Below are 26,322 nucleotides of genomic sequence, written 5' to 3' on the forward strand. Positions count from 1 at the left end.
TTTCAAGAGAACACGTGAAAAATTTAGGTCAAGTGATCGATAGCTACTTGCTTGTAGTGTGTCGTCTTTATAAAGAACATTGAATGCGCATCCATGCTTCGCATGCTTCAATAGTAATAATTATGATGATCGCGTGAGAGAAGAGCTAAATTTTCCAAAAAAGACTTTCAATAGGTACTTTTCCTTTGTATTTTTTGAAACACTCGCGAGCGTTTAATACAGTGCTGCGCGTCTAAAATGTGCCACGCGCGAGATAAATTTAGTCATCGGCTGGGCGCTTTGAAAATAACCAGAAATATACACTGAGTAGACAACACAGGCCAAAAGATGCTGTGTTTAGAGTTCTCGTGAGCGATCAGGCTGCGCGTATACTGTGTCTTGTAATCTCCGCTATTTCATCTCCACTTTCTTTGCAATCAAAACACGGAGCACGTGTGCTCGCTCTGCAGAGGGAAATAATTCAAATCAATTCCGATTGTAATGTCTGTGACCACTCCCAGATCTCCAGGTATTAATATAGTCTAAATGTTGAAAACTCCAAGATCACCTAGTTTTTATAGGGCCGCAGCGGAAAGTTTTAGAGGAGTTGTGTGGTGTCGATGCCAGTTGCCCCGTACGAATAGCGAGGTCCCCTGAATTGGGAAGGTGAGTAAAGGAAAATGTTAAATACAAAAAATATTTAAAAATTTCTATTTAAGGTTTTTGGTAGCATTCCGAGATATTTCTGAAGGCGAAGTAATCTTGAAAGACGCGCCCCTTGTTGTTGGTCCCCAGGCAGAATCAGCCCCGGTCTGCCTCGGGTGTCATCGACCCGTCGGCCTTCATGAACCCCACGTGTGCTCAAACTGCGGCTGTGCTCTTCTTTGCGGACCCCAGTGCGAAGCGTTACCGGCCCACGAAAAAGAATGCCAGGCTCTCAGGTATTTTTAACCAATTAATATTTTCGTTGCAAAAAAAAAAAAACTGTTAACAAAATTCGTTTTGATAGAAATGCTCTTCCAAATTCAGCGCCGCTGTTATTGAAAGATGACGGCAACTGGCAATGCATTTTGCCATTGCGGTGCTTTGTTAATCAGCCCAAAGGTTTATTTCAACTCGAGGCGCACCTGGACGCGCGAAAGGAATCTGGCGCTTGGTTTGAGTGTGAGAGGAACGTCGTCAAAGTTCTGCACAATCACGGGTTGCTCATGAATTATCCTGAGCAGGCCATCCAGAAAGTTTGTGGACTTCTTGATGTCAACTGTTTTGAAGTAAGTTTTAAATAGTAAATTCCAAAAATCATTTTACGCTTTAAAGTTCTCAATAAATTAATATTATAAACAAGGGCCATTTTATTAAAAAAAATTTTGTATTTTTTTTACTCTCTTCTTTCATTGTAAAAAGACAAGAAGAGAGGTTCTATTAACTTTTTTTGTAAAATAATTTGGCATAATTTGTTATTATAAACTGGTAAATTTGCAAAATTTCATTTAATTTTTTAATTAAAAAAATTATTTAAAAAAAACTTTTAATAAAAATAGAAGATATTATTAAAATTAAAATTTCCTTCATTTTTAATTTTTTTTTAATATTAAGAAACTTTGAAAGTGAATTTTACATTCTGCAAGATATTATTCAGGATTTTTTTTTTCAAATTAAAAAAAACCAAATTGATGATTAATTGCAAAGGGAATAATTATTCATATTATTAATCATTGTTTCCAGGTGCGCGGACCCCCAGACGAGACTGGCAGGTCAGAGAGTCTGCGAGGAATTTACCCAAATGCAGCTTTTATGGCCCACTCTTGTTTCTCAAACACTCATCTTGCCATAGGCCCGGAATACACGCTGATCGTCAAAGCGGCGGCCAACATTGCAGCTGGAGACGCCATCGTGTTCAATTACACGGACACGTTGATAAGCACCGCTGGCAGAAGAGAGCGTTTGAGGAACAGCAAGTACTTTTCGTGCGAGTGCACTCGATGCACTGACCCAACGGAACTGGATACCCACCTCAGCTCACTGAGGTGTCCAGACCAAGGGTGTCTAGGTTCTGTCATTTGCACAAACCCACTCAGACCGATCGAGGCAACATGGGCTTGTGACAAGTATGAGAAATTTTCTTTTATCATAATTTTGTATATATTTCAAATAAATTATTAAATAAGTAATTTAATTAATTATTATTTTCTTTTCAGATGTGAGAAAACTTTAGATGGGTCAGTGGTGCGCACAGGTTTGGTCGGCGTTCAGAAGGAACTTTTGGAAGTCGACCAAACAAACGTGGAGGCAATGGAAACCCTGATGGCCAAGTTAGCACGTTCTTTGCACCCGAACCACGCAGCCATGTTGGAGATCACGCAAGCTCTGTCGGGAATGTACCGGGAACAGATCATGGACGAAGGCCCAATTGTGCCCACAGGACTTTTAAAAAGAAAACTAGAACTTTGCTCGTCATTACTGCCAGTGATAGAAAAACTCGAGCCACCTCTTTCGCGATTGCGAGGTAGAATTATTATTGAATTTCCCTTTAATTATTTACATTTTCCCCTCTAAATAGGAATTACTTTGTATGAAATCGCATCCCCTATGGTTGCACTGGCCAAACAGAAAAAAATCTCAAAAGTGTCTAGTGCGACCTGGGCGGTCGAGGTCAGGGACCAGTATGTAAGGTGCGAGGAACTTCTGCGAGAGTCGGCCAGACTGCTCCTGCACGAACCTCCAACGGCTCCTGAGGCACATTTGGCGAAAGTTGCTTTGATGGAGCTGAAAGGTGTACGACAAGAAATCGCAGAGCTCAATAAGAAGTGTGCCAAAATTGCGAGAAAAAAGAAGTAAAATAAAGCTTTATCGAAAAGCACAAATCACCGTGATAAGAAATAAAACTGGCTGAAAACCAACTGAATGGCTGTTTCCTTCACGCAATGATAATTATATAAAACGTGAAACTGTAAGCGTGCCTTTGGCGCCTTTTCTTAAACAAATGTTGACAAGGTCTCGCTCTCATTGGAGCCCCGAGACACGCCCACTTAAAATCGCGTGTTGTTATTTTACAATAAATTTTGATTCAGATTCATTCTCATTTCGCTAATTAAACTCGCTTTACGAGGGTTTTGCTTCCGTTTATAAAATTTTTAATTTCCCAACAAAATGCTAGCGGTCGTAAATGGTTTGAAAACAAGAGTACTTTCACTGCAGGTTGGTTCATAAATGGAAATAAATCTCGATTCAAAATGCTTTAAGAGCAAATTTGCACAACTCTCAACGTTTTTGAATTCATCTAAAAAAATCTAATGCTATTAGAAGACTCGTTTGACTGACCTTTTTGTATGTTCGCAGCGGCTGATCCACACCTCAGCGGTCCAATGCAGAAAGACTGCAGGCAGACACAGACCTTCTCTCAAGGGAGACAAACCCCTCACTTATGAAATGGCAAATGCCCCCCACACAATCGCCCATAGAAAGTCATGGAATTCGTGGAACACTGGTAAGGCTGGAAACTCGATAATAATCTTCAATTAGTTTTATCTTTGAAATTTAATTTTATTTTTAAAGAAGCAGAGATATTTATTGCCTATTAATTTTGGCTTGCTAGGCATACAATTTTTTAGCTTAATTAATTTATTTTAAATATTTATATTTATTTAAACGTTTTAGCAAACTTGGAAGGTGGTCTTCGTCCAGCTGAGACAGTCGTTGAGGACTTCTTTATTAGAAAATTCATGATTGGAACTTGGCACTCCCTGTTTGCCTCCGAAGTGATCATCAAGAGAAATCACAACTTAATCAGGATTGCTGGAATCGTCAGGCAAGCAATTAGCGCTAGAAAAATGTACTTTCTCATTGGATACACAGAGGAAATGCTGTCACTCTGGTTGCAATGCCCTGTAAAACTTGAGCTGCAGACTGTAAAAGACGGCAAAGACACAGTGTATAAATATATTTAGTTAACGGAATTTCTCCAATATAGTGATAAATTTGCAAAATAATGAACGGAAGAATTTTATTGATTGAAAAGCCCTTCTTACGAGTATATGGAATCAATTTTTATTAAATGTCCTCGCGACAATAATTTTATATATATTTTTTTGGAAGTTTTTTCTCACATTTATGAAACACACATAATTTTTATAGTTATTGATTTTAAATTCAATGCATTTTTTTAAAGATTCAAATACAAAATGCAGTTTTATCCAAAATTTTCTTCTTGTGTACATAAGAATAATATTATTAGTGAATAATTTTGTTAGTATAAAGTTTAGCAGTTTTATATTAGTTTTTAATTATAATACATTTCACATTCATTTTATATACATCAGCGTTCTCAAAAACGAACTAGTTTTTTGGGGATTGAAGTAAAACGTTTTATACAAATATGATGTAGAAAATAATTTTAGTCAAGCATCAGACTTCATATTTGCTGAAGTTAATTGGACCGAGATTGCAAATCTCTGGTTTATTGCCCTGAGGGAGCAAATCAGTCATGATTCATCAATCAAATACCAGCCCTGCTGGTTAGGAAGTTTTCCTGAATTTGGCTCTCGTTTCAATACCGGAGTAGCTCAGTGTCAATATTAGTTTGTATTGCTGCTTAGAGCTCTGGTGGGGGTGAACTCGAGCCAAATATCTTAATTAAATCATCAGTCTCGGGCTTTGAGCAAAGTTACTTAATTGATCAATTGAGTTTATGTTCAAAATAATACATGATTAAATTAATTTGCTTTGGCAAAGCGGAAAGAATCGGTACAAAATACTACTCTGCTACCTTTGATAGTTAGTTTCGTCCAACACCAACGTTGTTAGTTAACAGTAAAAAATACACAATCCGTAAATGCAACACATGATTAACAGCAAGTGGTAGAAATTAAATTTAGAATCTGCCTATCTGTGGGTTGCTTCATTATTGTGTTGCTTGGAATCAGCAATAAATAAATAAAATTTTTCTTAAAGATTAATAAATTATATGGACATCATAGCGTGGGGCCAAATTTTCACTATTATAATTTTCATTTCATTGATAAATAAATATAGCTTTACATCTTGAATAATTTTACATGTAAAATAATACCATTCTGAGAATAAATTACTGGTATGATTGTGCGTTGCGAAGATTGTTAAATTTCAAGACTTATGTTTGGTATTATATCAAGCTCGCAAGACTTGAAACCAAAGCATCTAAAATTTGGGGGTAATCAGTTATCGAAACCTTAAACTCAGCCAAAGTCGTCATCGTGGTCAGTCGAGTAATCATTTCAGAGGGAGTCCCTTGCTTGCAACGACTTAATATCTGAAAAGAATGTTCATGTTGTTGAATAATCACCAAAATATTGAATAAAAAACATTACCTGCTATAATAGCCATCATCTTCCTGCGAGGGCCAAACTTGTCCACACCCAGATTTACTAAGTCAACCTCCTTCAGGGTGAGGAAAAGGCCGAAATCTATCTCATGAGCACTGAACAGTTCTAAATATATTTAAATTTTAATATCAAAATTTCGAAATTTTAATCTGACTTTACCAGTGTATCTAGTAAGGCCATGCTGCATGAACAGGGTGCCGAGATCACTGCATTCGAATTCCGACTGGTAGTGCAAGGCCTGCTTGGACACCGAGTCAAAAAGATTGGAGGCTGACCATTCAGGAAGGTAGTCGGGCTCACTTGGTGGCCACGTGGAATCCTTTTCCTGACAGGCAGCCAGGTCCAGTTGTTGCAACTTGCGCAACACATAGTCAGGAGTCGAGGCACTCAGACCAGTGCCCGACCACTGGGACGTTGGCACTCGAGGTTCTCCAGGAGTAATTTTAGAGTGCATTGCTGTAATTTAAATTTATTTTAATTTGAAGCAAATTTTTAAATCGTATCTTAATTACCTTTGTATCCAGCCATTTTACGAAAGTCTGAAAGACTGGAGCCATGCTTCAGAGTCCTACGCTCACAGCCGGGAGCTCGTCGATCGATATCTGACAGGCTTGAAATGTCTAAAACATAAATTAAATAAGGCTTATTTTCTCAATTTTTTTTTCTAATAACAAACCAGAGTTTGAGTCGGAGTGTTGAGCACGTCCAGGAGAGTTCATGCGAGGACTCAGATTAGGGCTTGACATTGTGCTGAATGAATGGACTGTAAAGAGAAAATAAGAATAATTGTGGAAAGATTTTTTTTTCAAAATTTTAAGCTTACTGGCACTGTCTGGCGAAGGGAACATTGGAACCAAAGAGTGACTGGGGACCACAATGCGAGGCACGCTTGTCAGGTTTGAGGCAATGTGGTGGTTCATGCTGTTTTGGTGCATGTAGGAATCTTTGGAAGGCCACATTTGATTCCAAGTGTTCCTTGGAGGAACCACTCCGGTTGGTGAAAACAGCGGTGGAGATGGAAAGGCGTGCGAGATGCCAGAAATATTGTTCAAGCGAACACTTCTCGACGCTGCAGTTGTAACTGCAGATCAAAATAATAAAAATACATTTTACTTCAAAATATTAAAAATAAAAATCTACTTACGCAGATTGCGCACACTGAAGTCCTCTGGCAGTGCTGGAATCCTATAGCTCTCTGGAGTGCTAGCTTTGACCTGAGGGCCTTCCAAGTTCAGAAGAGTGTGCGTAGCAATGTAGACGTTGGCTAAATAAGAAAAATTAAAAATTTCTCTTTTATAATTTTAAGATAAGATTTGTTTTGTTTCACTTACTGACACATCGCTCTATGCCTCTGATAGTGACAGAGTGGGTGCTCTGTCGCGACTTGAGCCGCAGCTTGATGCTCACGTCCAGTTGTTGCATGAGCAGGTTAATGTGGTTTTCAACATCGGAACAAATCCCAACTGGCAGGTCGAACATCACCATCACTGGCAAGGAACCCTGCAAAAACATGTTAATTAAAAAAAATGTTGTTAATTTTTTTCTAATTGAACTCACAATAAGCTGCTGCCTGGCGAGATAGACTTGGTCAATGTCTCCTATGATCCTGACGTTGCTCTTCTTTAGACTTGCAATGTTCGGGTCCTCGGCATCAGGGAACAGTATTTTAGTATTGGTTTCCTGCATGATTGTGCTCAAATTGATACTACGAGCGCCCAGCACTGCAGTGTGATGTTGGGTGGAGATTTCAAGACTCATTTCAACAGGCACGTGGATCTGCATGGAAAGGAGAAAAATTTTATCATAATAGGAAACAAAAAATCCCCCAATTTCTTCGGAAAAAATCGTACCGCATTTTCTGGTCCACAGAGAGATTTTATGAGTGTGCGTGTGGCCTGCTTGACACGATCCACTTCCCAGTCACAACCCTTTACAACCACCAGGGTTGCATGAAGCTTGAAGCGCTGCCTAATGGCCACTTCCACATTGAACTGCTGACAGAACATCTTGATCGAGGGGCTGTTGACGTCTGGAATGGACTGAGCAGCGCCAACTACTGGCATATCAAAGCTGAAGTTCAGTGGCATCAAACGCTAAAATTTAAATATAAAATTTAATAGAAACATTTATTTGCATAGTAATTAATTTTTACCCTGATGCTAGCCCTGGCGCGCTCCGCACCGTTTAGTGGACCAGCTATAGAGACTTGGTTGCTCTTCTCATTCTGGTTGGTCCTGTTAGAGTCTGGAAAGTGGATGTGGCAGCCGGTGGCCTCCATCACCTGCTTGATGGTGAAACCTCCTTTCCCAATGATGTGAGAGTGATCTGTGTAGCTGACGTCGATTTTCATATTCACTCTGTCACATTGCTGAACACAAAAAATTATCTCGTCTTTTTCTTTTAATTAATTTATTCTTCAAACCTTGGCTTCCAGCACGTCCAAAACTCGAGCGCGAGCAACAGCTACATTTTCAGGGGTTCCAGCAATCCGAACATGAGGATCTTGTATAAACATTTTTATCAAGTAAGCTAATCCGTACCAAAAATTTAACTCACCCTTCTTAGATTTGGCGCCAACCTTCAGGCGCTGTGGCCAAGATATGTATGTGTTAGTGTTCTCCATGATCTAGAAATATTATTTAAAAAATTTATTACTCTTGAAAAATTAACAAAAGAGAAATAACAACATTGTGTAAGTGAGTAAATATTAGACTTTTATCATTTCTGCCAAAATTCAAATTTCTTTTATTTGCGTTGTAAATTTTATCTGAGGAAAATTTATCAATATTTGATGAAAAATATTGGACTAGTTTTTAGATAATTCTTGACAAATAGAATAGAAGTCAAGGAAAGCCACTCGTATTTAAGCAGACTGCCCTTTGTCAGTGGCGCGCAAACCTCAACATCCTAATAATATGACGGTTTTTAATTGATAATTTAACATAAGGTGCCAAAATTAAAAAAAAAAAACTAGCGATTAGATTAACAAAAAAAACTACTTACTGCATTAGCTGTAATTAGGATATACATACTTTTTGTCTTATTAACAATATTGATTATTTATGATATCTGAAATTAAGTTAAAACATAAAACCACAAAAATTGCAATGAGCAAGATTTATAATAAAAGTAGAGTTAAGTTAAATTTAATAAAACTAAGGCATGAAAGACGAATGTAAGCACTAAAAAAGCACCAATTGTAAGGCGCGCCACTGAGAAAAAGCAAACATTAAAATTACACCGGAAAAATGCACCCAAAAATGAATAATTTTTAAAAGTCAAATACGGTAACATTCAAATCAAAGGATATGACTACGTTAAAAAAGACAAAGCGCAAAATGAAATTTTCCAATGAAATATATTTGTGCTCTCTTTCCTTTTGAAAATTTTTCATTTCATGTCATTTTTGGGTGCTGCAATTCCTTATGGGATTTTGTGCATTCTAATTCCAGTGCCAGCAATTTCCTGCCGACGCTGAGAATGCAACCAATACTCACAATCATTTTAACAATGTCCAAAACCATTTTATCGCGAGAACGCAATGGCTTTGGTGTTCAACCTTGAGCGATCTTTAGGCAAGTGAGCCCGAGTCGAGCGCCGAGCGCGCTTTTCTTTGCTCCGTGAATCACGTGGCCCGCATTGACGCCACAATATTGTGCATTTTGCCCAAATAATATTTGATCGGCAAATAAAGTGCGCTTCACAAATATTGATGCACAAGAAGTGACCAGTGTTGCTACCCAGAAAAGTGCGGTCCAGTGGTTTTCTGGACTCGTTCGACGGCGCTTGAACTCTCGACTGGCTCGATTTTTATCATTATTATTCGAGTGCAATGATGTTTTTGTGTTAAAAGTGTGAGACACAGGTCTTCGCAGGCAGGAAAATGTGGTCTGGATGATACCAGTTCGAGTTAACAAAAAGCGATTTTGGTCTAACGAGCGGAATTATATACACAATAATCTGAAGAGCTTGATATAATGACGCTTTTCTGTTAATTCAATTGCATATAACACTTTTTAAACAGGCTAAGCGATTTAACAAAAGATATATTTAGTTCTTTTAGAAAAAAAATATTTAATCCTGAAAGCGATGAATCGCACTTTTAATTGTTTGGGTGCGAAAGGTCGATCGGAATGGAAAATTCCCATCTAAAGTAAATCCAAGTTTGACGTCAAGAAGTGAACAAACATAATCAAGTTTGGTTTAGGATTTAGTTCAATGTGTATGTATCATAAACAATTTGTCATGAAATTATTTTTACATATTAACAAAATACAAAACATTTGAAAATTATGAAACTCACCTTTTGGAAGAATCCTTCAGCGCAGTTGTTTTCCCCTGAAACAAAGTGGGCAAATTTTTTTTGTAAATTATAATTCGTTCTTCAGCAGGAAAAAAAATATTTAAATAAATAGGGAATGAGCAGCTAAATTTCTTTAAAAATTGAAATATACAATGTACAAATTTAATCGATTCAGTAATTATTTTATTACAATAAAATTTAAATTTCTTTCTTTAATTTTGCGCAGGTAAGAAAAATGTTTGCATTTTTCCCCATGCTATATCCAGGTACAAAAAGTGTAAAATCTTCTTCTTGCAGAGACACTATAAAATAACTTAATAATTTGCTCAAAGTAAAGAAAAGCTATCAAATTTGTGCTGCATGGCTCGGAGAACACGAATGGTTTTGTGCTATATTGCAAGAATGGAAGGAACACGCAGATTCCAAGAAGTCACAAAATTCGTCAGATTTTTACTCCAATGGTGGCATAAAATTTCATTTTTCCAATAAATTTTTCCAAATCTTTCACAAATATTACAAATAATGAAAAAATATTAGTGGAAAATCTCTTCAACAGTTTCTATTTGAAAAAAAATTTATTTGATTTGAATGAGGGAAGGATTCGAATAATTTTTTTCCATTAATAGAACTGACCTTGCATCATCTGCTCAAGCTTGGGTCGGTCGACCCTGAAGCGCTCCTGATAGACGTCCGGCCCGCAGTGTTCGCGGATCTCATCGCGGCTGCTCTCGGACACGTCGGACAGGGCGTCCAGGGGGATGCTCGAAACGGTGAGTTCGCCCATCATCGTGCTGCCTTGGCTGCTCTCGTCGTCACGTCTTGCACGCCGAATCAAGTGCGAGCGAGTGCGAATTTTCGCTGCTCACCGGCAACCCCCTCGTCTCTCCTGCCAATCTCCCTCTTCTCCTTTTGTCCTCCTGTCGCCGCCACGCAGTCTGCTGATTTTTACCTTCGCATTCCTGTGTCGTTTCGTTGACCCTACCTAATCAGTCTTATCGCCCACGAATGAATAAGATGAACATGTTCAGATGCATAAAATTGTTTTGCAACAGTCAAAGCCGTGAAAGCGCTGTGAATTGTATTTTTCTAGAATATTTCTCTACTGGTTGCCCTGGTTTTTGTTTAACATAATTAAATGTTTCCTATTGTTGTTTTTATTTATTGTACATACGTCGTACTTCTTATTTTTTCAAACCTTGTCTCTCTTAAAATTTGTACATCTTGACTTCAAATTTTAATTTTTGTGATTAAAAAAGAGCACAAAATTCTTTTAAACATCCCCAACTTATTTTTACTTAATAAATTAAAAAAATTTTGGCTCAGAAAATTTGGTTTAGTATATATATTTTAGTTCAATTTTTTATATTTATTATTGTTAATAAAGTTGCAGGCATCCAATAAAATGGAATTTTATTTCTTGAATTTCTATCCATTTGATGACCTAATTTTTGTATAATTAATAAAAACAAATAAGAAAAACTTGGGTTTGAGATTGAAGTATCTGAATATTGCATTAATGTGCATTAAACAATAATTTTATTTTACTAATTAAGAACATTTTTCGTGCAATTTTATGTGATTGTTTCCTAGCTGTTGTTAATTTCGTTAATTTTAAAGCGTCATCGACTCTTGGGCTGAACACATTTTCACGATTGCAAATCGTGAACAATTTTACAGTTTTTCATTTGAAAAAAGAAAAAGTCAACATTTCTACAATGCTAACAAGTTTGATGTACATCGTGGTACATTGTTTTCCTTATATTCTTGTGATATGGGGTAGCCAAAAAAGAAGTAACTTTTATTTCAACATAACATAAACCTTGGAAACGTAATTTTATACTTTGAAAGTGAAGCAATATAGTTAAAAACATACAGTTCCATAAATTTGGTACTTTTTACTCTCAGGGAAAATTTCCTAGTTCTGTCCGATCTTGACATTTTTTTTCATGCTAACCACAAGTCCCCTTACCAAAATGCGTATTTTTCTTTTGTTGAATTATTGTATTTTCATTTACTATTTTTGAATAGTTGGATGATGCATCTCGTTATTGGCAGAGATTGCCTTGTGGTACACCAATAAAATTAATTTCCAAACTAAATTGTATAAAGCCTATACTGTATTAATTTCTTGTACAGAAATGCTTGCAAAACATGCAATTTGAAAAACCGATTATAAATTAATCAAATATTATTGGGATAAAAACCACTCTCTGTTAAAATTAATGAAACAGATAGTTTATGTAAACATGAAATAATCTAAATAATCGTTAAGGATTTGTTAAACGTTCTTTAATTTTTCCCATATGGGAAAAATAATGGCATTTTGGAGGTACTAAATTAGAAGAGATTAATTATCCCTGCAACATAGTGCATACATAATAAACATTTACAAATTTTTTTATGTATTGTGTAATAATTTTTCGTTGTTAGTGGCCATTGGCAACGCTTCCATTGGAGGTCAGAGGGTTGGCGCCACTAATTTTCGCGGCCGGAAATCGCACCATGTGTTCCAGAAGCATGTGATTGGTGGGGGCAAGTCCGACGCAGGCCCTCAGCACGTTCTCGATGCACGCGCGCTGCTTGGACAGTGCGTTGACGACGGGCGCACCCTCCGGCACCTGCGGGGCCTTGCACAGGTAGCTCAGGATGGACAGCATGGAGCGCAGCGGCCGGTGCTCGGAGGTGCCGTTTTGCTCGTCGCGTTTCGCCACCGTGATGCGGCCGCACAGCTCGGCCAACAGGGCCAGGTCGAGGATCAGCGGCGACGCCAGCAGCGAGTCCTCGCACGTGTTGTGCACCACGATGGTGTTGTGCCCGCCCAGCATGATCTCGGACGTGTACTCGTCCATCGCACGCTTGCTGTCGCCTATGTGGACACAATGGATAACTTTGATCAACAAAGGTAGGGTAAATTTTGTTCAACTACGTATTTTTCTGAAATGATATAATTATACTAATTAATTTTGACGATGATGCAATTCTGGAAAACTTTTTCCAAAATTATTTATTCCTTGGAAAAACTCGAGGGCCAGAATGTGCAATTTCATCATTATAAGTTACGATTTATGATCAAAATTTTCATCATGTGCATTTACTTTTTTTAATTGACTTAATAGGAAAAATAAAAAATCTTTTAGAAAATCTTGAAAAATTAATAACAGATTGATATAATTATATCATAATATCATCTTGTTAAAACATTAGAGATTTTGCTGGAATTTCAAATTATTTTTTTATTCATTTTTTTTTTTTTTGTTATTTCATGTCATAATTTGTTTTTAAATTTATAGACAGAAATATTTACTTTTCATTAAAAATAATTTTATTTGATGTCGAAATGACTAATTCTTATGTTACTTCAACGTGATGCGTCCTTGTAGTAAAATTATTAGCAAAAAAAATTAACTCATAGCTCATTAAGTTGGATTCACAAACATAATTGTAAAAGACATCCATCGCTATAGCTGTTCAGGAATTTCTAATAGCAAAGGTCATTTTTCTAAATTTATTACTGGCTATAAATTGGATATTTTTCTCATTAATAATAGAAAAACCGAGAAAAACTATGACAGATTTCTTATATCACATGTAATAATGCTGGTAAATATTTCTCTGTGAACTTTGGAAGCAATAAAATGTGTTTGTAAAGCATGACTGAGGAAAGGAATCAAATGCAAGTGCTTTTATATATTTACATTGACAGTAGTGAAACCAAATATTGAAAAAATTAGACATAGCATCTTCAGGCGTTATCTTTTTATCCAATTTATCCATAAGCTAATGTTAAGAGAGTTTTAAGCAAAATATGTATTGAAAAAAAGATCTCAGCATAATCACACGCATTCCTACTCACCAACATAAGGGACGTATTTGATGACGACGCAGTGATCTGGCTTCTCTCCCGGTTTATACAAAATCTGATTAGACTCAACCATGTCATCTACCACATTGCTTTTTGAAATCTGCAAAATCGTTTTTTTTATAGCTCAAATCTTCCCTTGTAAAAGCAGGTTAAAAAGTCACCTCTTTTGACCTGAACTGTAGAGGGTCGGACAGGTTTTTTCCGTCGTTGTTTCCCAGGTGGTTGTAGCTCACGATCGAGACCGGTTTGATTCCGGCGCTGACCAAAAAGTCGACGAGGACCGACTTGAGTTTGGTCTGTCCGGACTTAAAGTCGTCGCCACCGAGGAAGGTGCCGTGTTTTTCGGCCAACTCCACGCAACCAGGCACAAATGTGTTTTGCGGCGAACCGTTGATATAAGTGCACTTTTGAAAAGACAAACATTAATATATCTTTTATGTAAAATTTGGCTTTTTAACTCACCCCCTCGAGAATGCTGGCCACGGCGTACAAAGTTGACGGCGCCACTTCACTGTGATTTGCCCTGATGGCGGCCATCAGGTTGTCGGCTGTGTCGTTCAGACCGGCACGGATGTCGCTGAAACGCTCCGTGTTCGCCGTCCACACGACAACCACCGTTTCCAATTGGCGACTTTCTTTGAAGTCTCTTATGTCCTTTCGCAGCTGTTCCACCATTGCTTGCCGGTCTCCTATTTTATTCATAGAATGTTCTTAATAATAATTTTGGATTTAAAATAAACAGACATTGAATTCAAAAAAAGCTTTTGCTTTGGGCAGTTTTGGGTAAAAAGTTTTGAATCAATTTTTCAAAAAATTATTGAAGAAAACTTTTTTTAAATCTGCACAAGAACACCTTAATTGCAATGAACAGATTACTTTTTTTTTAAATTTCTATTCTCGATTGGAATAATTCCAATTTTTTTTATTGTAAAAATTTTATCGAAATTGATATAATTATGCAACAGTAAGTTTGTATTTTTATAGGATCGGGCTGCAAAAGATAATATAAATTTAGAAAAATGATTTTTCCACATGAAAATTGAATTACAAAATTGTATTGCACTACTAATTTTAGGGATCATTTTGCCAACAAAATAATATTTGGATATGCCTTGCTTAAAAATTTGTCTTTTACGTTTTTAGGCTTACTTACAAAACATTTAATTTTTGAATAATTTTTATTTTTAATAATCAAATTTGCAGAAAAGCAGATTGATATGTTAAATTGTCAGGCTTTTGATTAAATTTTAAAATTTTCTTCACAAAATTTCAAGACAAAAATATTCACTTTTTGTTCATATTCATTTTGATATTACATAATTTTTCTACTAAATTTTACGCTGACCAAATTTACCTGGAATAACGTTGTCCACTCGCATTTCTTGGTTGGACGCCACGAATCCCGGAATGTGGGCCGCCGGTCGGGGCTTCATCTGGCTCATTTTAGACACCAACTGTTGCTGCAACTGCCAGTCGATGACCTTTGCCCTGGCCATGGCACCGGCTAGGTCGACGCCGGAAATGTCCCAGCCATCCAAATGGAGGTCGCAGGGGTCAACCATGGGCAAAATGCTGTTCAGGGGCACGTGCACCCCATCGCCCAGGGGGACGGTGCTGCTCTGCGTGATGGAACCCAGCAGATCTGCGTGTCGCTCGCCATCCTTGGTTTGCCACGAAAGGTGGTGTTTGTTGGCGAGCAGGGCGGCCGTCAGGGTGCTGCCGTTGTTGCCGCCCCACCCTACCAGCATCAAGCCCGTCCGGGGCACATGTCGTTGCGTGCGAAATTGATAACTGGTTGTGACAGGTGTCGCCTGTGGCAGTAAAATAAAAAATTTAAATTTTTCTAATTATAACAACAGTTCAACTGGAATTTTAACCATTAAAAATTTCATTGCATAAGTTTTTTTAAAAGATATAAAACTGCGTTAAAATTTAATATAACTTCTCTGGAGCATATCATGAGGCCTCAAGCAATTATTGCTAAAATAATCATGCTCAGAATGCTGTTGAATATGAATAATATAATTATAAATATAATACAAGGACCGGTCAAATTATAAAATTTCAAAATTTCAATTCTATTAGGTTTAAATTATCAAAAAAATGAAACTAATGAAAGATTAATAACTTAAAAAATTTATATTATATGAAACATTTATTTTTAATAATTAATAACACATGAAATTAACAAAATATTTTTATAAGATAGTATTAAATTAAATTTAAATTACAAGTGTTAAATTAAATTTTACAAAATTTTCTTTAATTTCCAACTGGTTTTATTTAAAAATTTTTTTTTTTAAGAAAATCATTTTAGTAAATTAGATATTTTCAATATAATGCATTTGTTGGTTAGCCTTTTATTTTTTAGGTGTTAAATAATCTCTTTCTCTCAAATTATGGAATAAAATATCATGGCCACACAGAGGTCGGCCGACGTGGCCCATCTGAGTAACTAATGGAGTTGAGTCACCACCCCACACACTCACCACGATCGTTTCACCCTGCTTCGTGACCCTGGTAGTCTGGTACTCGTAGTCAGCCTCGATGAAGTCATTGTTGTAACGCACGTTGTCACTCTGCACTCTCACCAGCTTTCGACTGTCGGAATTTAGACTTCCATTGATGGGGGCCATTTCAACGTCTGTTTCTCACCTGCAATTCGCAAAATTTCATTCACCGGCTGACTCGCTCTCCAGCCACGTTTGCAACCCCCGGCTGACGTCAATCACCCCCGCGACTGCGCCCTTGCAAGGGGAGCGTAGCACTTTCCGCTTGGGGTGGGTTGCGGATTCAAGGGATCTTTAGGACTAGAACTTTCTTTACATTTTCCTCATTAAAGTAAAGCTACAAGGGGTTTTCCCGTTTATTTGAATTTTTATCTTTTGATGTGGTAGGAGGATGAGGAAAAATAATTTATTATTACAAATGTCTGGAAGTATTAAAGGGCCGGGCGTTCTTTATCGATTCACATTCGGAATGTAGGCAACCGGCCGAACTCCGTTGCTAGGCGGATCTGTATAACTTCTACAGCAAGGGTTTATCTCTCTACGCCGCCGGGTAACCTTGAACTTGAATCTCGCACGAGCGGAGTTAGTTCTCCATGCGGAAATGCCGGTCTATTTGCCAATCATAAAAAAATGAAACATAAAAGAAAACTTACAAGAAAAATGAACTCTAATTTAAATTATCATGTCTGAAATTGATATTTGCAAATAATTTCATTAGTTAAATCTCAAGTTATATAATATTCCAGGAAGTCCAGTATTTTATTTGGCGCTATTTATAGATCGTGTTTAAGACAATGGAAGTTTATAGTCTAAACTCTTACTTAATCAACCAGCCTTATCAAGCCCGACAAAGTGGTGTGATGCGATTAGTGAACAGGTGGCGAATTTCAAGCTCGTGCTGGACGCATGGCACGCTGCCATTGAACTCTGTCAAATTCAAGGTTAATCCCAGTGAATTATTAGAAAATTAAATTTATTTAAAATATTAATTAACTAAAATTTGAGTCGCAATAAGAGCTAATAATTAGAACCAATTAAAACTGGATTGAAATTTTCTCTTTTCAGTCTTTTCTATTTCAATTACTTAATTATTAAGTGCAAAAGTATTGAAATTTGATATCATTATTGATAATTCAAGCATACTTATTAATCTTATTATTAACATTCAGCCACCCATAATAGTGAGGAAAGTGGTAGAGCTTAAAGGGGTGTTGGCAAATAATTAGATTTAATAATACATTACCAATTGCGGATTTTCCTTCCTAGAGCAGTTGATTCCACGGCTCGAAACAGGCAAATATCACGTCCTGGGCGAGCCCTCGACAAATATACAAGGCGCCTCCCCACCCCCAAACAATGGGATGTTGAGCTGCTGTATTCTTACAAAGAGTCACACCACTCGCATTTCTGGCTTATCACTCTGTCGCCCCACATTATCTCCAATACAAAACACGGCCTTCCCCTATAACTAATTGTAAGGTCTGAACGTGTGTTGCCTAAATGGGAGGCAGGTAGACAAATAGAAAGTACTAGACCCCCCTCACAACTGCAACATTCGGCTGGAATTAAAAGGTTTTTTTTAATGAAACCAGAAGAACAAGGGCGAAAAGTATTGTTTTATTTAAATTTCATTCCGTTAAAAATTGGACTCAATTTTTTTATTTTGTAATTAAATCAATAACTTTTTATAACTTTCAATACAACTTTCAATTAGTTAAATATATTTATAAGCAGCAAATTATGCACGAACTTTGATTACATTGATTATATTATATTTTTAGCTGAAAATTCCAGACGAATTTAGGACGGAAGAGATAAGGATCTGATCAAGGCACTTTTCTGTACAGTTTGCAGATTTTTTTTTTAAAAAAATCTCAGTTATCAAAACATCCCTGAGTTCACAATAATATTTTAATTATTTTCTCATTGAAATCAAAGTGAAATATGTACAAATTTTATTTTCTGAGTTAGGCCTTTTTTGATCGCAAATAAAATAATTTTAAGAGAAAAAGACAAGAATCGCCGCCCCCGCGGAGGCTAAAAGGGCGACCAGTAGGTTGTACGTGGAGGCGGCAGCGTTGCACCCATCCTCGCGACACACCTGGCAAAACCGAACGTCGTCGCGGTGGTGGCGCGCCGTGATGCGACGACTTTCCTCTTGGCCGCCGCAAGCCTCATTCGGAAACCTTTCGTAACCGCACGACCGGACCACCATCAACGCACCATGCTCTTTAATCATTAAAAATATAATTAGTGCATATTATAGGAAAATAGACTTTTTTTGTGAAATAAATAATTTGTGTGCTTAAATTTTTCAGCTCTATTATACCAAAAATAGATTTAGCTGAACAAAAAGTTGAATTTTTTTATTTTAATTTTTATTCATTACATAATGCTGTTTTTGGTTATCTTTCTAAGCTGCATTTTTTACAAAATTTATAATTTTAAGGTGTGTAAAAAAGACATTAATTGAATGCAAAATCTCCAGTTCAATTAAAAAATCAAAATTTGCGCTGAAAATTTTATTTTGACTTTTGATTGAAAATAATCAATCTATATAATTTTTTCCATTAAACGTTTTACTGTATAATTAATATTGTATTGTGATTTGCATTTAAGTGCAATCGGATGGATTTTATGTGTGAAATTTGCATACCTCGCTGAATGACTTTTTTGCAAACGTGACTGATGATGTCCGGCTGAAAGAGGTTGGCGCCGCTAGAGCCGTGGTGGCGCCGTGGAGGCGCGCACTCGGTCGTGTGAGACAAAATGCTCGAGTTAAAGGGATCGCCGCAGACACCGCCCACGGGGCTTGAGCACACCCAGCATCGCAGAGCAGCGCCTGATTTTTTCTTTTCATTATTTTCACATCACAAGGGTTGAAAAATAAATATGTTCAAATAGAATTAAAAATGATCATAAAAATAATATAGAAGAAAGCAGTTGCAAAAAATTAAAGAAATTGAATTAAAAATTTATAATTAAGTCAATTTAGTCCTCAAATTTAACCTATTATTTTCAATACCATTTTGTTCTTGCATATAAGTTTATTATATGCAGGTTAAAATCGTTGGTTCATGAAGATTAATTATTCTTTAGTTATATTGATAAGACCAGAGTTAATAATGACATTGCCAAAAGAATTGCGGCAGATCTGCGCATTAAGCTCATGATAACATTCAAAAATTTAAAACAACAAACTTGAATCTCTAAGAAAAAGAAAAATTTAATAAATACATATTGGAGAGGCAATGGTAGCATAAAATAATTCATGATAATATAAAACAATACATTTTAAATTTGAGCATGATTTTTTATTTTTTTATTTTTTATTATTACATAAATATGAATTTTTTTTAATTTTGTTAGTCGTAAAAATACCTGTTTGAATGGAGATGGCGAAAAGCATCAGCAAGGGCAGGGCTATGGTGTTCATTGTGTCGCAGGGAGGATGCAACTGAGCCTTTTCTTGGGATTTGATCCGGCGAGATGCACATCAAGAGGCGATCAGCCGCCCCGTGCGATATCTCAAGTGGCTTTCACATGCCCGCCCGCTCGAACGACTGACTGTGTTGTTCGCCATTCAGCACGGTAATTGGCGCAATGAGGCGATTTGGCGAGCGCCGTTTGACCCCGACTGTGACCCGCGCGCACCGACAGGAAGCGACACACACATTTGTCCACCAAAGGCATAGACGACCACCCTCCGCTGGCTGTCAAACGACGGACCGAGATTTGCCGGTTGAGCAACCGCGTGTGTGTCGATCAATTAGAGCAGCGCACGCGATAGATAAGCGCCACTTGTGAATAAATTATTGCCACCGGAGGGAGGCTGGTTTGATCGCGGCCGCGTGCGTCTGTCTGCTCATTATTTATGCGCAGCGCCTTTTCTATATTTACTATGTTTGCTTAATTGGCTTCTCGGTGGCATGTGTCTATTTCGCTCTCGAGTGGATTTTTTGTTGGGCGCTATTGCGAAATTCTCTGAATTTTTCATGAGTGTCGCTGGAGTAATTGGATTTCCGCCAGAGCTCACTTTTTCTGCTTTTCATCATGTGAAGAATTTTTCTCGACTTATTAGCTGTGAAATAAAAATTGACGTCAAATAGAAATGATCTAAAAATTAGATTTAAATGGAATAAAATGTAATTTAGATCCCAAAATATTCTAGTTTGTGATCATGATATATTATATAATATCAAAAGTTATAAAAATGAATTAATTCAATTATTTCGGCCAGGAAGATGAATTAATTGGCAAAAAATATTTGTTATAAAGTTGAAAAAGATAAAAATATTTCACGAAATATTTTAAATTATTAATTGAATAATCTTGGAGGCATTGTTTTTATAGTCCTACTTTTTTAGACTGAAAACAAAAATTTAATAGGTATTATATTCTAATTTCGGTTTTAATTTTCAAATAGATATTTGAAGGGGAATTCTCAAATTCTAAAGCAGTGTCTTGGAATAACATATAAAAATTCAAAATATTTATTTTAAACCTCAAATCTTTTTAAAAGATAGTTTATAGTTCCTGATTCAAAAAACTAAAGCAAATTTATTTTTAAATCATTGGTTGCTCATTTTCTGAATTCTACACTAAATTTCTAATTGAATATTTTGAAAATTCTGATAGAAATTTTGCCGCATTTCCCAATATCAGCTATTTTAGCTTTAACGCATGCGAGAAGGGATGTTTTAACCCTTTCGCCGCAAAACCGATAACCCCAAACCAGATTTCGCCGCCGGCACAATTGATCGCGAATAATACGCAACGGCAAAAGCAGCACTCCTATAGCTGTTGTCGACTTTGATGAATCGTATTGGGGGCCAATAGCGGCAAAAGCGATGGATGGCGCACAAAGGCGAGAGTAAATAACGCCTGTGTGTATATTTACATGGCTCTCGTGAGCAGAATGTGCCAGCCGGTGAGTCATTCATTATCGAGCCTGATTTAATTAATGGAGCCCAGGAAATTGCGAGCTATTTTAAATGCAAATTGAGTGACACTGCACGCGTCCTGGGCGGCAAATTATTTAATACTCGCCGGCCTTGTTAGATTAATTTTTGATCAAATCCAACTTGACCTGTTTGCACAGCGGCAGATGCGTCTTCACATAAACCTTCATATTTCATGCGCGGTATCGCGTGCAGCAAGATAATTTTCGGAAAGGGTGAGGCTCATATATGTAAATTACACCCCTGGATAACTTTTCTCTTGCTAAATTGGAGGGTTCGTTGAACCCTTTTTCTGGGCGACCCAAAAAACTATCCTTGCTTGAGTATTATTTGATAAAGGCTAATTGATTTTAATTTTTGATTGGCCATTTGATTATTTTTTATAAATTAGCCTCAGCTCTAGAACTTATTTTATTTATAGAATTTTGTATTCGTGCTCTCCATTTCTTTAATGGTTTCCTGACACTATGAAAATGAATAAGATTGTTTGCAAATTTTTACTTTTTGGCAATGGTTTAACTTAGTAGCTGAAAGCGTCATGAGACATGACCAGATTAGGCTTTCGGATCACTTTGCTTTTATTATATACAGAGGAAGGGTGACATAAAAATATACATTTTTACCGTAGTTATATTTATTTTTATTTAGTTTCAATCTTGTCACAACTCAACTCTCAAGCCATTTATTGCAAAAAACGTTAATATCATCATTAATACTTTTTCTTCGTATTATTAATATCATCATTAATCAGTTCCACTACTTACGCATTCTGCCGAGACCCTTTACCTACACTGCATGCACAAGAAATGCGAAATCGTCTGAATAACTGCCATCAATGTATATACTTTTAATCAAGAATGCACATCAAGAAAGCTTTTTATGCTCTTGAACTAGTTTTGTTTTACAGTAAATATATATTTATAAATGTGGTGTATTGTGTTGGAGGTAAACAACTGGAGAATCAGAAAATACGCCGCGTGAGTAGAGTGTACGCAGCCTCCTGGTTTTCCTTGAGTAAATTTTAGCGAGTGTGCGTAGTTGTATAATATATAGAAAAGATTACTCAAAAGTCTAAAAAGTATCAAAAAAATTAGAAAATATATGCAAAAAATTGATTTCATCAAAAAAATCTAAAGTCTGCTTCATTCTTAAAAAAATCTCTTAAATTGTCACACTACTTTTTATTATTTGTATCTGGAAAATAATATCCATCTCAGCCACTACAAATTCTGCCTGCGTGAACAACGGTCGTTTCTCTTTTCTTATTCTTTATCATATAAGTATTATATATTGGTACAAAGAAAGCTTCTCATGCTGCTATTTAGGCTAACTTGTAGAAAAGAGCGATTAGTGGGGCGAGAAGGACGAACCCGAAGGACCTGATGGAGGGGGCGCTGTTGCACCCGTCCGTGTCGCACACCCCGCAGTACTCGGCCTTGCCGTCGGCGGCCTTCTTCACCTGTTCGCACACGCCCGAGCCCTTGGGGGTGCCGTCGTTTGACGTGATCGCGGCCGCACAGTGACGCATGATCACCGTTTCGTCACCGGCTGAAATCACATAAACGTAGCATTAAAGGGCGCCCTTTGATATACAATCAAAATGCTGACATTTAATGTTGGTCTTCATGCAGACCATCTCGACGGGGATGTTTTGGGCAATAGAGCCGATGGACGAGGTCACGCTGTCCAGGAACTTGTTCACTCCCTGGGGCAGAACGTCATTCAGAGACTTGGCAGACCACTGCATGCTCGGTGTGCACTCGGACGCCTTCAGTTCTCCCATCATCGAGGGGTTGGCGCACTCCGGGTTGCTTTTGGACGTGCATTGGTAGCACTTGATGGCCAGCCCTATAAAACAATATAAGTTTTATTTTTCAATCAAATTTTAAACCAAAGAGTGTAAAACAGATGTGAAGGAAGAAGTTTGGTACTTGATGCGAAGACACTCATAAAATTAATTATTTTATTTTTGTTAAAAATTTTCAGATTTTTTTCTTTTATTTTTCCATAAAAAAAAATACAAATTTAAAAATCAATTACGTTATATTTTAAAATATAATTTTAATTTGAAGTGACGTAATCATGGCGGAAACTGAAAGAATGGTTAATTTGTCAAATTACTGAAGTTAATATGGCTTCTTTATTAAAAAATTAAAGATTTTATAAGACTCAAACTTTTGCTATAATTTATATTGCTATAAAACTTAAATTTAACACAATATCAGATAATTCAAAACGTTATAAACATTTGTAATCAAACAAGACGATTAGAAATTAATAAGCTCTAGTCAGAAGCTTTTAAAGCTCGCCTCTTGCTAATAAAATGAGTTTAAAAAAAATACTTTTTGCTAATTTTTCTTTCTGTTCTTTTAAATTACAATTTGATTCCAATTATTCTTCACAAGAAAATAATTAAAATTTCAGAAAAGCTTCATAAGATATTTCTCAATATTTTTATTTTTAAAGGGAAATTCTTTAGCCTTGACCATTAACCCCATTAAAAATGCTAGCAATTGCAACAAAATCAATAATATTTTGATATAATCACTCAAAATTTTTATTTATATCCAATAATGATCTCACTTTGAACTGATCATTAATTCATCACATTATTGCTAGGCTGTTTTGTAAAAATCTATTTGTGGACATGTGTCTGTCCTTGGTTGGCATAATATTTAAATGAGCATTACACATTTTGTCTACACATGACCCACGAGTGTATGGCCAGGGTGGCAAGATCAATATTGTGTGCGAGTGACATTAATCCACGCCGACACAGTTTTAACCACGAAGCACCGTCATTTGTCAATTTGTCGGCAAGCAGGGATTTGTGTATCGGGAAAACGAATCTCGCGTTTCGTGCATAATCCACAAAAGCTTTGAGCTTCCCCTGCCCATGTAAGGGGAATTTCCATTTCAAAAGCACGGTCGTGCAGACCTTGGGAATTATTTAGTAGCACAAATAGTCCTTTGTGCTTGTCTTTACATTTAGCAAAAAAGTGCGACGCTTTTGCAGCGAAAAATGTAGCACTGCTCATCATGATTTCGTGCGAAATACAAACAATGAGTGCGAACCCGTGACTCTCTCATCGTTTCCCTACTGCACTCAAGGAAAACCGACTGTGGACTTTGGAATTATAATGCACCTTGTTGTTAATTGCTGAATGCGGGCACGCAGGCCGCATGCAAATAAAACGCGCCACTCCGACCCTCCCTGACGCTAAACAATGAGTAATGCACTTGTTATGTTATTCAAAGGGCACCACTAGGAATAAAATCTAGACTGATATGAACACGTGTTGATGAACATTGTTCAATTGTTGAGCAAACTTCTCTTATTTTGGCAGTCTTGCCAAATTCCAGTGACCATTTCAAATTAAAGTATTGTCCATTGTCTCCTAATCAGAATTACATGACTTAAAGCGTTCTGATGACATTAACAACAGTAAAACATGAGCTATGACACATGCATTAAAAACAATAGATTACTTAGCGCATTTTTTTTATTTTCTTAAAATTTTGTTTATTTATAAAAATAGTTATTGTTTTTGTTGTAATGTTGTTATATATTTTTTTACACTGTTACATGTAGTTTTGCTGATTCTTTTTTTGAAAAATTGTTTAAAAATAAATCAATTTAAAAAATTAAATTATTTTAAAAAGTAGATAAATTTTAATTATATATAAAATAAAAATTATATATATACATTTTTACTTATTTAAATTTGTCTAAAAAAAGCCCCTTAGTTTGTCATTTATAGTGGCTAAATTAAACGTTCAAATATTCTCAGGTCAACAGCTCTCAGGAATTTTCCAAGCGTGACGAAGGCTAAAAGGGTCTTTTTGTTTCACTTGTGAGAAAATCTGCAAATTAATAATTGTCTCGGCGTGTCCAGCACATCCTGCGCTCACTCTCTTTCCTCCCATACCGGCCGGCATTCGTAAGCCGGTCTTTTTAGTTCGTGATGTCATCATTCGCTGATTATGTATGCAGCATGTTGGAATCTTTCATACGGAGGAAATTTTATTTTTGGCAAGACGCTGGCTAATAATAAATTGGCCTATAAACTTGTTCCGTTGCAATGCTTTTCACAACATTGGAGATCAGATCAAGAGCATTTATGATGAGCAAAAATATTTTATTTATTGTAAAAAAAGAGAAAAAAATACGACTACAGATTGTTGTTTTCTATATTTTAATTTTTTTTTCAATTAATTTATTCAATTAATTAAAAATATCAAATTTTAATAGCACAAATGACAAAGAGGCCCCCTAAACGAAAGGGAAAGATACAAAAATCAATACTTTCTTTCTGCGCTATCTAACCGGCGTTTAGTCTAAATCAAGTTATATACTAAAATATTAACTACTATGTTCAGGTTCAATGGTTTACAATTGAAGAACTTGTTTGAATATATTACCTTGATGGGCGGTGGCTGCAAGGAAGAGGACGAGAAGAACGCTGTGTGCCATGGCTGAGTTCACCGAACAAGTGCTCTAGGGTGCTCCGGCAAAAAGGCGCAGCAGGGTTTTGCCCGGCGCCGATCCTGGTGAGGCTACTGTCAGAGTTGCGCAGTTCGTGAGAGCGGCGTCTGCGACCGCGTGTTCGTATTGTTGGCAAATTTCCACACCTTACCATTGGTGTAAATTATACAGTCATGAAATGCCTGTGGCTATTCTATTTTTATTTCAATTAGGAAATAAGATAGCAAATTACATCCTTTTTTACTATGGATTTAGTTAGTATGTAATTGAAAATTAAATTAAATATACCAGTTTGATTAATACAAGGCATGATTTTAATTTTTTCAAGCCGATTGTAAACTTTATTTAATTTCCAAATGAGGAGCGCAAGCATTTTTTTTTTTTTTTTTTGCAAAAATGAAATAAGCACAAAAAACAGATATAATTATAAACAGATGTAAATTTGATAAAAGTGCTCAATTATTAATATATGACCGTACGCATATCTCCTGCAAGTCTTCTATGATCTCGCCTAAAGAAAAGGCAGAGACATAGATCGAGAAGACAGCAAAATCCATTTCTTCCTGCGTTTCTTCGAAAAATAGACAAAACAGAAATGAAACAAGTTAAACAAAGTACGCAAATGACTAAAATTATGAGGAGGATCCTCGTTGTTTCAGACACTTCGATGACGCCAATCACCGCGCCCTCATTGCAAGTTACAGTGGTGTTCTCTAGTTTCTGTAGCTCATCGCACAATAAAGATTTATTTCCAACTTCAATGTCGCAACTTCTAAGTGCTACTTCCTCCTTATTTTCTGAAAAAAATTAAATAACTTATTTTTGTTTCCACTTACATAAATCCAAATCCACATGATTACT

General features: G+C 36.5%; 6 protein-coding genes across 8 annotated transcripts; 2 read left to right on the forward strand and 4 right to left on the reverse strand.

The window, feature by feature from the left end:
• The first annotated feature begins 65 nt into the window (after window positions 1-65).
• Window positions 66-2,958, forward strand: LOC132194368 (SET domain-containing protein SmydA-8-like). The gene is made up of 7 exons (XM_059615595.1): window positions 66-508; window positions 561-645; window positions 699-920; window positions 989-1,250; window positions 1,705-2,087; window positions 2,178-2,485; window positions 2,540-2,958. The coding sequence occupies exons 1-7, from the start codon at window positions 481-483 to the stop codon at window positions 2,815-2,817; spliced, it is 1,566 nt and encodes a 521-aa protein (XP_059471578.1). The 5' UTR covers window positions 66-480; the 3' UTR covers window positions 2,818-2,958.
• Window positions 2,959-2,990: 32 nt separating this feature from the next.
• Window positions 2,991-3,979, forward strand: LOC132194373 (small ribosomal subunit protein uS3m). The gene is made up of 3 exons (XM_059615603.1): window positions 2,991-3,177; window positions 3,319-3,466; window positions 3,637-3,979. The coding sequence occupies exons 1-3, from the start codon at window positions 3,130-3,132 to the stop codon at window positions 3,924-3,926; spliced, it is 486 nt and encodes a 161-aa protein (XP_059471586.1). The 5' UTR covers window positions 2,991-3,129; the 3' UTR covers window positions 3,927-3,979.
• A 49-nt stretch (window positions 3,980-4,028) lies between these two features.
• On the reverse strand, window positions 4,029-10,507 carry LOC132194364 (protein bicaudal C homolog 1-A). The gene is made up of 15 exons (XM_059615591.1): window positions 10,276-10,507; window positions 9,643-9,677; window positions 7,896-7,965; window positions 7,762-7,841; window positions 7,492-7,707; window positions 7,190-7,432; window positions 6,897-7,115; window positions 6,671-6,839; window positions 6,484-6,603; window positions 6,163-6,420; window positions 6,016-6,102; window positions 5,852-5,959; window positions 5,499-5,795; window positions 5,325-5,444; window positions 4,029-5,266 (listed from the first exon to the last, which is right to left on the reverse strand). Exons 1-15 carry the CDS (start codon window positions 10,427-10,429, stop codon window positions 5,232-5,234), a joined length of 2,211 nt encoding a protein of 736 aa, XP_059471574.1. The 5' UTR covers window positions 10,430-10,507; the 3' UTR covers window positions 4,029-5,231.
• A 649-nt stretch (window positions 10,508-11,156) lies between these two features.
• LOC132194132 (inositol-3-phosphate synthase 1-B) lies at window positions 11,157-17,387 on the reverse strand. Of its 3 annotated transcripts, XM_059615232.1 has the most exons (8): window positions 17,258-17,301; window positions 16,836-16,941; window positions 15,994-16,159; window positions 14,859-15,315; window positions 13,967-14,193; window positions 13,666-13,908; window positions 13,496-13,604; window positions 11,157-12,508 (listed from the first exon to the last, which is right to left on the reverse strand). In XM_059615232.1, the coding sequence occupies exons 3-8, from the start codon at window positions 16,138-16,140 to the stop codon at window positions 12,069-12,071; spliced, it is 1,623 nt and encodes a 540-aa protein (XP_059471215.1). In that variant the 5' UTR covers window positions 16,141-16,159; window positions 16,836-16,941; window positions 17,258-17,301; the 3' UTR covers window positions 11,157-12,068. The 3 variants fall into 3 exon arrangements, with proteins under 3 accessions (XP_059471215.1, XP_059471214.1, XP_059471213.1); XM_059615231.1 differs by lacking the exon at window positions 16,836-16,941 and having other exon boundaries at window positions 17,258-17,387; XM_059615230.1 differs by lacking the exons at window positions 16,836-16,941; window positions 17,258-17,301 and having other exon boundaries at window positions 15,994-16,218.
• A 258-nt stretch (window positions 17,388-17,645) lies between these two features.
• LOC132194133 (uncharacterized) lies at window positions 17,646-19,575 on the reverse strand. The gene is made up of 3 exons (XM_059615233.1): window positions 19,396-19,575; window positions 18,671-18,856; window positions 17,646-18,243 (listed from the first exon to the last, which is right to left on the reverse strand). Exons 1-3 carry the CDS (start codon window positions 19,448-19,450, stop codon window positions 18,014-18,016), a joined length of 471 nt encoding a protein of 156 aa, XP_059471216.1. The 5' UTR covers window positions 19,451-19,575; the 3' UTR covers window positions 17,646-18,013.
• A 2,022-nt stretch (window positions 19,576-21,597) lies between these two features.
• On the reverse strand, window positions 21,598-25,556 carry LOC132194323 (uncharacterized). The gene is made up of 3 exons (XM_059615506.1): window positions 25,398-25,556; window positions 22,584-22,823; window positions 21,598-22,523 (listed from the first exon to the last, which is right to left on the reverse strand). Exons 1-3 carry the CDS (start codon window positions 25,447-25,449, stop codon window positions 22,297-22,299), a joined length of 519 nt encoding a protein of 172 aa, XP_059471489.1. The 5' UTR covers window positions 25,450-25,556; the 3' UTR covers window positions 21,598-22,296.
• Window positions 25,557-26,322: the final 766 nt, after the last annotated feature.

The sequence above is a fragment of the Neocloeon triangulifer genome, unplaced genomic scaffold (genome assembly GCF_031216515.1).
Source record: "Neocloeon triangulifer isolate White Clay Creek 2 clone unplaced genomic scaffold, ASM3121651v1 ptg000006l, whole genome shotgun sequence".
NCBI classification, from domain to species: domain Eukaryota; kingdom Metazoa; phylum Arthropoda; class Insecta; order Ephemeroptera; family Baetidae; genus Neocloeon; species Neocloeon triangulifer.

Coding starts and splice junctions, on each gene's coding strand:
- LOC132194373 (XM_059615603.1), top strand. CDS start 3,130: ATGCTAGCGGTCGTAAATGGTTTGAAAACAAGAGTACTTTCACTGCAG. Junction 3,178..3,318: donor CAAGAGTACTTTCACTGCAG/GTTGGTTCATAA, acceptor GTATGTTCGCAG/CGGCTGATCCACACCTCAGC. Junction 3,467..3,636: donor ATGGAATTCGTGGAACACTG/GTAAGGCTGGAA, acceptor TAAACGTTTTAG/CAAACTTGGAAGGTGGTCTT.
- LOC132194364 (XM_059615591.1), bottom strand. CDS start 10,429: ATGATGGGCGAACTCACCGTTTCGAGCATCCCCCTGGACGCCCTGTCC. Junction 6,421..6,483: donor CTTCAGTGTGCGCAATCTGC/GTAAGTAGATTT, acceptor TTTGATCTGCAG/TTACAACTGCAGCGTCGAGA. Junction 5,796..5,851: donor TAAAATGGCTGGATACAAAG/GTAATTAAGATA, acceptor TTTAAATTACAG/CAATGCACTCTAAAATTACT.
- LOC132194132 (XM_059615231.1), bottom strand. CDS start 16,140: ATGGCCCCCATCAATGGAAGTCTAAATTCCGACAGTCGAAAGCTGGTG. Junction 14,194..14,858: donor AGTGGACAACGTTATTCCAG/GTAAATTTGGTC, acceptor TGAATAAAATAG/GAGACCGGCAAGCAATGGTG. Junction 12,509..13,495: donor CAAATACGTCCCTTATGTTG/GTGAGTAGGAAT, acceptor GTGTCCACATAG/GCGACAGCAAGCGTGCGATG.
- LOC132194323 (XM_059615506.1), bottom strand. CDS start 25,449: ATGGCACACAGCGTTCTTCTCGTCCTCTTCCTTGCAGCCACCGCCCAT. Junction 22,824..25,397: donor TGCAGCCACCGCCCATCAAG/GTAATATATTCA, acceptor ATTGTTTTATAG/GGCTGGCCATCAAGTGCTAC. Junction 22,524..22,583: donor CATGAAGACCAACATTAAAT/GTCAGCATTTTG, acceptor ATGTGATTTCAG/CCGGTGACGAAACGGTGATC.
- LOC132194368 (XM_059615595.1), top strand. CDS start 481: ATGTCTGTGACCACTCCCAGATCTCCAG. Junction 646..698: donor AGGTCCCCTGAATTGGGAAG/GTGAGTAAAGGA, acceptor TTTCTATTTAAG/GTTTTTGGTAGCATTCCGAG. Junction 2,088..2,177: donor GCAACATGGGCTTGTGACAA/GTATGAGAAATT, acceptor TTTTCTTTTCAG/ATGTGAGAAAACTTTAGATG.
- LOC132194133 (XM_059615233.1), bottom strand. CDS start 19,450: ATGAACACCATAGCCCTGCCCTTGCTGATGCTTTTCGCCATCTCCATT. Junction 18,857..19,395: donor CGCCATCTCCATTCAAACAG/GTATTTTTACGA, acceptor AGAAAAAATCAG/GCGCTGCTCTGCGATGCTGG. Junction 18,244..18,670: donor CAAAAAAGTCATTCAGCGAG/GTATGCAAATTT, acceptor TAATGATTAAAG/AGCATGGTGCGTTGATGGTG.